Here is a 9,431-nt window from a genome sequence, read left to right as displayed (position 1 = left end):
TTCTTGTCTGATGGATTTTTCCACTTGTCCCTATTAATTATAGGTTTCTAGCTGCTGGGTAACTTGCAATCATCCTCTAAAGGATGTTATAGGAACATAGCAGGCAAAAGGGGTTGTATTCCTGGTCTAACACGCTGATTCTGGGCTTTGTATTTACTCAGGCCACCAGTTAAAAGGGGAATAATACCACACTACCTCCCAGGACGCCAGGAGCAATAGCGACCCGAAAAGCAAAGGCGATTCGCAAACCTTAGTTCTAAGCCCATAAAAAATACTATCCTATTTTCATCCTTCTGTGCTTTCCTAACGTAATATCTCCCTCATTTTGAAAACACTGTGCTGCCCACCCCAGTAAAGGGAAGCTCCCACCGTCTGGGTGGCCGGAGCCGCGTGACTCGCGCAAACACCGCCTTCCCGATCTTCTCCGGGGGCCCAGGAGGCAGACTCGGCGCGCACGCAGTGACGCGCGATAACGTCAGCGCCAGGCGCTGCGCGGCACGTTGGCCCGGCCTTCCGCGGGCTTTCGGGGGTCCAGGATGGCTCTGGGCAGCGACTTCTACCTGCGCTACTACGTAGGGCACAAGGGCAAGTTCGGACACGAGTTTCTGGAGTTCGAGTTTCGGCCGGACGGTGAGCAGAGGAGGGGCGGCAACCGCAGCGACCTAGGGCGGGCTGGGCGAGGGAGGCGCGCGGAGAGGCCGCAGAGGAGCGGGGTGGTGGGCGAGCCGCGGTGGGCGTGCGGGAGGCGGTGCGGGCGAGGCCCGGTGGGGGCCGAGGTCGACAGGAGTTCAAGAGTAGAGGACGCGGAAGTTGGTTTTGTGAATAAAAGAGAAGTAATCGGTGTCGGCTGATTCCTTAATCCTGCCAGATACTGAGAAGTTGAACCCACGGTGGTCAGGATCCTAGAGTCAGCGCACTGGAAGAGACCTTAAAGCCATTTGGTTTATCGACCTATATTACCTGAGCATTTTAAAGAGCATGCCCGTCACACGGTGGTTCAAAGGATGCTTGCAGTTATCCGGTGACTTTAACTTTCGGAATACCCATTCATCCATTTTATTCAGGCGCTGTAAATACGTCAACAGGTCTAGAGAAATGGATGAGACCTGCTCTGATGTAGGGAATCCGACGAAAATGAGTGTAATGATGTATTTTGGGTGCTTAAAGGCAGTTGGACGCATTAAAAATACAAAAAAGGGGTGTGGTTAGTGTTACGTGAGGGAGTCAGGGGAAGCTTTCGACTGAAGGTAGGAGTTGGGATTAGCAGAAGTGACAGTAGGTATTTAATTGGCCTGTGAGGGGGGAAAAGGCAGACCGCTGAGCGCAGCATGAGCAGAGGGTGAGGTGAAACCTGCTGCTGCCTAAGTGGTGCGCAGCAAATTCTATCTTCGACAGCTCTGTAGAGAGTGTTATAGTATATTGAACTCATTTCAGTGAGAACAGTCCAGCTGCATGGACTTTGATTTTTTTTAATGTGTGTTATGTGCTGGGTAACATGTAAATGCAAAAATTGAGGGTACAGTAATAGTAAATTGTTTTAGTTTGCCTGAAAGAATTATATCTTGGTTGGTGTCCCACATGAAACTAACCACAAATCAGTACATGCTTTGGATGAAGTTCTGTGAGGGCATAAAAGAAAAAGTGGGGGAGGATCACCTATTAGGAAGTGGGAAAAATATGGCACATTTCAGTTAGAACTCAAGGTAACTACAGCCCTGCAGTTACTTGCAAATTCTAATCACATTATTCTCCCCATGCCTCTTCTAAGTTTAGCAAAGGAGCCAAATTTACTGGACTATTCCATCTGTTCTTGTGTGATATTTTCAGTGCCTTTGCCTGTGAGCAGCTTTTAGTTCATATCACTTTTAGCTAGTCATAGAAATTAAGTAGTTTATTGTTAGCAGGGAAATATTTTATTAGAACAGTGGTTCTCATCCATTTATCTGCCTCCACATCGTTCCACACACTTCCTTCAGTAATAGTGAATCCCAAAGACAGTGATTTCTAAGGGGTTCATCTCATTAGGATAACCTATTGTTTAAGAGGAGCAAGACCACATTACATCTGTACCTGGGACAACTGACAAGCCGTGCGGAGAAGCATGGGTCAGGGAGCACAAAAGTCATGATGATTAAAATTAGATATAGATCAGCAAGCAAACTGTCCAACTTTTATCTGGAATCACCACATAGTTTGTATAGCTTCTTAGTCACAATTCTAAAATAATAGCATTGTCCTATTATAAGCATATGTTAATTTGAGGGAAAATAATGTAAGAAGAACATTGTGGAGTTGTGGGGAAGACAGGAGCATTGGAAGAAGGTACATGTAGATCTGCATCTTGTATGATCCTGGGCAAGTTACTTGGTTTTCTCAACTCTGCACAGGTGAGAGAATAAAACCTGCTTGTTGAGATTGTTTTACAGATTAGATTGAATGCTGTGTGTAAATCATTTAGCATCAGTACAGACATAAAGCTGGCCCTTGAACAACGCGAGCATTGGGGCATTGACCCCTTTGTAATTAAAAATCTAAGTATAACTTTTGGTTCCCCATCACCTTAACTACTAATAGCCTACTGTTGACCAGAAGCCTTACTGATTAACACAGTGAACACATATTTTGTATGTTATATGTGTTATATACTGTATTACTACAATAAACTAAAGAAAAAATGTTTTTCAAATTGTCCAAATCACACATTTTTCCATTATATTTATTGAAAAAAATCCACATATAAGTAGACCTGTGCAATTTAAACTTATGTTGTTTGAAGGTCAAATGTAAAATGCATTATATGAACTTTAAAAGAAACATAGGTCCTTTTTAAGATTCCCTGTCCAGTTCAAGACATAGCTCAAGAAAATGAGACTTAAAAATGACCCTCCCTACAACATGGATGGAGCTAGAGGGTATTATGCTCAGTGAAATAAGCCAGGTGGAGAAAGACAAGTACCAAATGATTTCACTTATCTGTGGAGCATAACAACAAAGAAAAAAGTGAAGGAACAAAACAGCAGCAGACTCACAGAACCCAAGAATGGACTAACAGTTACCAAAGGGAAAGGGACTGGGGAGGATGGGTGGGAAGGGAGGGAGAAGGGGGAAAGCAGGGCATTACGATTAGCACACATAATGTAGGGGGGTGAGGACATGGGAAAGGCAGTATATACAGAGAAGACAAGTAATGATTCTATAGCATCTTATTACACTGATAGACAATGACTGTAATGGGGTATGTTGGGGGGACTTGATAATAGGGGGAGTAATTGTACATTAACGATATCAAAATAAAAATTTTAAAAAAAGATACAAATTTGAAAATATGAAGAGAAAATTTAATGTAATATGAAGAGAAAGGGGTAATTTATATCACCTTAGAAGCTGAATAAATTTCTCTCTTCTTCACTGGTTTAAAAAAAAAATGACCCTCCCATTTTATTGAATTAGATTGAAAGTATGGGATATTTAAGATGATATTGAATATTTAACAATTATATTGAAGGTATGGAATATTGAAAACTTTGACTAGCTCTAACTTCAGACAACTTACATTTGAGTGTTTGAATGTCTAGCACTGATCTTAAACTAAGGGACGAAATATAAATAAAAGTAGTAGTATAAAATGGGTTTACCTTCAAAATTGCTTACAATGTCATTTCTTTATTTTTTTTAGCAGTTTTTGCTGTTATAGATTAATTTTTTTTCCCACTCCCCACAGGAAAGCTTAGATATGCCAACAACAGCAACTACAAAAATGATGTCATGATCAGAAAAGAGGTAAGTTCTTTTAGGATGTCTCAGTTTTTACATTTAGACCATTTTTCTCATCTTTACTGAATTTACTGAAGTACATCTAAGGCTGTATTGTAAAGAAGGCAATGTATAGATTGAAAAGGGATTCTAATTAGATTTCATTGTAGCAATTGTAACATCTGTAACAACGAAAGAAGCAATCTGAGTATATTAAGTTGTAGTCCCACATTTGAACATAGAATTCATTTTATAATTGACTTTGTACTCTATTCACTATTTAAAACTAATTGGCAATCATGATTTTAAATACAGTATGGAATTTAAATCGAAAGACTCAAAACCTACATATAAGAAGGGAGCTAACTTACATATACTTGTGTTTGTCTCTGTTCACCCCATAGACTTTGCGCTGTCACCACCATTAACCACTCAGAGGTATTTGAGTCCCATGTTACAAAGAAAGAACACAGTTTTATTTAAAGGGGGCCTGTGATGTAAAGAGGGAAAATATATATATTAAAGGGAAGGGCAAGAGTGAAGAAAAATAGTAAGAATGATGAATGATTCCCATTTGTACTTGTGGAATCAGAATTAAATTTTTCTGTGATATTCTATTTAAATATCCAGGGTTTTTATTTCTGTTTTATTATTACCTTCTGAGTTGTGGGAGAAAGTAAAGAGGCATTATTTAATTTGCATTATAACTTACTTTCAGGCTTACGTACACAAGAGTGTCATGGAGGAACTGAAGAGAATTATTGATGACAGTGAAATTACAAAAGAAGATGATGCTTTGTGGCCTCCCCCTGACAGGGTTGGCCGGCAGGTTTGTATTCAGTGATTGCTTAAATGTATAAGTGTTAAAAATCGGTAACATAATTGATAACGTTTCTCCTTATTTATTAAAATAGATCCTCACTGATTCTTTGGTTTTCCATTTCGTAGGCCCCTAGTCCATACTCTTATTCACCTAGCCTCTTTTTTTGTGCTGCTTTCTAGTAGTAAAGGAATCAATGCATAGCTCTGAACTTAGACATCTTTTCTGAAGTCTTCTCTGTATAACCTTGCTAGCCAAAGTTAGAATGTTTTTACATTGTTATGAATCATTTCTGTTGTATATTAATCACTTTTAATAAGTGCAAACGCTTGTTAAATTCAATACTTAGGATTCTCACTTACTATGTAAAAAATTCACTTTCTTCAGACTTATAACTTTGAGGACTCTTATTTGCATCTTTATGCCCCAGAGAGGGATTTGACTGGTTTCTTTGTTCAAACTGACCATTGCCTTTGCCTCTCATATTCCCTTCAGAGCATTTGATGTTTCTCACAGGGCTACTGAAGAGCTTTGAAGGTCTAATGTCACTCTATAGAAAGACAGTTTGATTTCTGAATTGGGTCTTTTCAACTCTTGGAGAAATGAGATACAGCTCCTGGAGGAAGAAACATTTCATTTCACTTTTGTATATTCCTGAGGATTGTACTTTATGTCACCTTCTTTGACTAGAAGAAAATGTGGAGAAATCTAACAGATGCTGATACTCTGTAGCAGTAACTTAACTCTTCTATTTAAAGAAACATTATTTAGGAAAGCAAAGGTAATAGTTATCAGTATTTATTTTATGCATTGTAAACACTTTTAAAAGTAAATTTAGATCTGTTTTTTTATGCATATGTACTGTAGAACAGAAGCTATAGCAGTAAACCTTTATCTCTTTTAGATTGAGGGAGAGCTCACTACTGCCGTCTACCCACTTGATGTGTTCTTGTGTCTCGGGGAGTGGGGAGGCTTAGACATGCTCCAGAAATTGTTGGATCTCTAAATCAGAGATTTTATGATTGTTTGAGAGCCTTAGTTAATTCTCCATTTTGTATGTGCCTTAAACTGTACCTAATTAGGTCTTCTGATTAAATACATAGCTAAGACTATCTTTAATGGCACATGTTATTTAACATGAAAAATCACTACAGATGTAGACTTTCACTTACTGATTTTAGATTAGTAGATAAACTATAGAGAAAAATTTATGCAGTAATTATGGCACAGTGGCAACAGCCACATTATGTTGTATTTGTTTTACTGATTGTTAGTTTTAATGTTTTGTGAAGCCAAAAGAGAGTGAATCTCCCAGTTTTTCAGGTCAGGATTCAAATAGCAGTACCTTAACTGACTGGTGGTTGTGAATATCACAAGTTTTTTTCTTATTTATGAGTCTTGTATTTCACATGTAAAATTAGACTAATAAAGCCAACCTGATGTGGGTATTTTTAGGGATTACAGAAATGTTTGTGAAGTCCCTAGCAGCAGGACCTAACACATAGTAGGTATTGAGTGGTGCTATTATTAATAGTATGCATTTTATTTATAGAGTCTGGTAGAAAGGTTAGATGCATTTGTGTTTATTTATTAAAAATTGGTTTATACCATATTATTATTTTTATAACATTTTATTGACATTATAAGGAACATTTCTATGTCATCCTTAATTTTATCATTCATATTTTATAGTATTTTCTTATGAGATCCCTAAAAAGTAATTTTTTGTTGGATCTAATAATGGGGACTCCTGAGCAGTGAATGAGATTTTTATTTTGCAGACAGTTTATGTCTAATAGATCAAGTTCTTTTTTTCTGCTCTGACTGTTAGGAAACTTGCAGCTAAAATTGGGACTTCTTGGTAACAGAAGCATAGATACCTCTGGGATGGATTTTTCTAATAACTACATTGCTGTATTTTATTTTTTTCAGGAGCTTGAAATTGTAATTGGAGATGAACACATTTCTTTTACCACATCAAAAATAGGTTCTCTTATTGACGTAAATCAGTCAAAGTGAGTATGTTAAAATATTTTGTCTAAATTGACATACATTATTAGGCTTGTTTTAGAACAGTAGCCAGTTTGCTCAGATTATGTCATTGACATCCTGTCAATTTATTATGCAGATGTAATGCTGATTTTTATGTCATTAAAGACTTGTCAAAGAAGTTAGCAGCATATTTTACTAACCTTGCCAAAAAATCTTGATCTGACAGCTATGTATAATAATGTCCAAATATTATTAGTTATTTTTTATAAAAATCTGGCTACAGTGTCACAGAATTTAAAAGAAATCCTTATTGAATCGGATCAGCCTCCTTTGCCCCATGCCACATCATTCCCCTCCTTGGGTTCACTATTTGGAAGAAATGGAAAAAGTCCAGTAAAGCTGAAGTACGGCTTTAGCTACCTGTGTCTTCCAAGTTTGGCTCCTCTGGGCTTTTGTGGCCACACTGTTAATCTTTGTCTTAAAAATCTCTCTGCTTCCAGTTATTTCTTTCTACTCCTTCCCCTCAACATGTCTTCACAGTGCTCCTCCTTTTCCCTATCACCTTGAATTGCAATGACCTAATTGTTGGCTTTACTGGTTTGAACGTAAGCTCCATGAGAACAGTGCTGTATCTTCAAGTTAGCACAGTGCCTGGCACACACAAGGTGCTTTGTAAATATTAGAAGAGAGAAAGGAATGAATGCATATTAACTACTGGGTACAAAAGACTGTGTTCAACAGAGGTGAGGCTTAGAACCTCACCCCCCCTGTTTTGTGAGAAATCTGCATCCATGGATGTTTTGTTGCCCTTGTCTAGCTTGGATTAATACTTAGCCTATAGGCACACACCTGATTATCTACATTTGCTTTCTTACAGCACTAAACTATGTTTTCTACCTTTATCTTGCATCTACCTACCACTTCAGCATTTTATTAAAAATAATAGTAATAATAAGGGAGAAATGTGGGATTCACATATAAATCAAGTATAAAAATCAAACGAATATTCATATCTGACCTGATTGTTTATAGTTCATAATGCGTGATCAAAACTGAAAGTTTCTGTGATGACTGCCCTTGTACTGTTCACCATGTAAGAACTTATTCACTATGTAAGAATTTGTTCACCATGTAAGAACTTGTTCATTGTGCTTCAGAAGATCGGAGACTGATGAGAATTAGGCTTGGGGTGGATTAATGATTGTGCATTGAGTCCCCTGTACAGAATTTTATTGTTGCTAACTGTTAACAACCATTTGATCAATAAATATGAGAGATGCCCTCTCAAAAAAAAAAAGACTGTGTTCATAAAGACCAACCAGGTACTTTGGAACTATCAAACTTGGCTTCCCACAGTTGGTGAAGGTGTGGCATTCATACACTACTGAGATTATAAATTGGTACAGTGTGTTTTTTTAAAGCAATTTGATAATATGCATCAAAAAGTTAACATTTTAAATTCATCTTTGACTTGTTAATTTCATTTCTGAGCATCTAGGGAAATAACCTCAAATAATGAGAAGGTTTTATTATTCATGAAGATGGCCATTGGAGGCTTATTTATCATTGGGAAAAAAAATCCAAGTGCCTAACAAGGAGAGAATTGTTAAATTATTAAAAATTATTTGTAAATTATCTTTTTAATGTAATGGAAAAAGTAATGTTACAAAGGGCTCAAGGAATGATTTTAGTGAAAAAAGATTGGGAAACACCAAAAAATTATTATTATTATATATAACAAAATATAATAATATTAATAACAAAATAGTCTACAAGAAGTGACATATAGTCTTAAGGAGTATTTTTTTCTTTATAGTTTTCATTTACTTTAAATGTTTTTTGATATAAAGCTAGTCATTTTTTATATGAAAGTAAACACTTAAAACATAAAATGAATACTGATGAAGAAAATTTATATATTTTTTCTTTACAGAAAAGGTATTGATGGTAAATCATTCAGTATGTACATTTTAGTCCAGCAAATCCTCCCTTTCTCCTGAATGCCTTTAGTTGTTTGAGGTTTTTGCTTTGTTTTAGGAATTAATTTATACAATTATGTTTCATTCTAGGAAGAAAAAACTAACTTTTATCTTTTTAAATTTTAGGGATCCTGAAGGCCTTCGTGTATTTTACTATTTGGTACAAGACCTGAAATGTTTAGTTTTTAGTCTTATTGGATTACATTTCAAGATTAAACCAATCTAAATTGTATGATTTTGAAGCTGTTTTTATATTTAATTAAGATGGGTAAGGGAGGGTTTGTCTTTTACAATATTGGGATTTTTATGAACATGAAGCAAACAATTTGTTTTTGTATTTGAATGCCAACTGAAAATAAAATATACATAAGCAGGCTTAATGGTTATCCTCACTTGGGTCCAAGTGGCTTTGAACAGTCCCCACACACATTAAATTCTGTAAATAAAAGCCGCCTTTTGTTGAAATTTTACTCCAGTAAAACATATCAAAACCTGGACAGTGGTTTGTTTTTTGTTTTTAGGGTCTGTGTCTCATTCACTTTAAGATAATAAAACGTCTAGTGTTACATCCTGTGGCAGAAGTTCTTTGAACTAGAAATATGTAGCCAGATTGCCATCCAGATTTCCAGTTGTAGATCTTCCCTCATTTCTTCCATACCTGATGGATTTCATTTTTTGGTGCTTATAGTTGTTTACAGAAGGTTCTGAATTTCTTACATTTATTATGAACCCCTCGGGGGTTATTCACATTTAAATATTTTTGGTATAAGCAGTGATTGCCTAACGGGTTACAAGAGCAAAGTCAGTAACCCAAGTTAGGCACATCTCTATGCCCTTATTCCTTATTTCACAGTAGGTACATCTTGTGTGTTTGTGGGAACTAAATG

General features: G+C 36.6%; 1 protein-coding gene across 1 annotated transcript; it reads left to right on the top strand.

Moving 5' to 3' along the window:
- The first annotated feature begins 462 nt into the window (after positions 1 to 462).
- LOC118924795 (protein mago nashi homolog 2) lies at positions 463 to 9,039 on the top strand. Its single transcript, XM_036909909.2, has 5 exons — positions 463 to 630; positions 3,722 to 3,780; positions 4,472 to 4,582; positions 6,506 to 6,588; positions 8,671 to 9,039. The coding sequence occupies exons 1-5, from the start codon at positions 537 to 539 to the stop codon at positions 8,768 to 8,770; spliced, it is 447 nt and encodes a 148-aa protein (XP_036765804.1). The 5' UTR covers positions 463 to 536; the 3' UTR covers positions 8,771 to 9,039.
- The last annotated feature ends 392 nt before the right edge of the window (positions 9,040 to 9,431 follow it).

Source organism: Manis pentadactyla, chromosome 14, assembly GCF_030020395.1.
Source record: "Manis pentadactyla isolate mManPen7 chromosome 14, mManPen7.hap1, whole genome shotgun sequence".
Taxonomy (NCBI): domain Eukaryota; kingdom Metazoa; phylum Chordata; class Mammalia; order Pholidota; family Manidae; genus Manis; species Manis pentadactyla.
The sequence above is the reverse complement of the archived record's forward strand: the minus strand, read 5'-3'. Positions and strand labels throughout refer to the sequence as shown.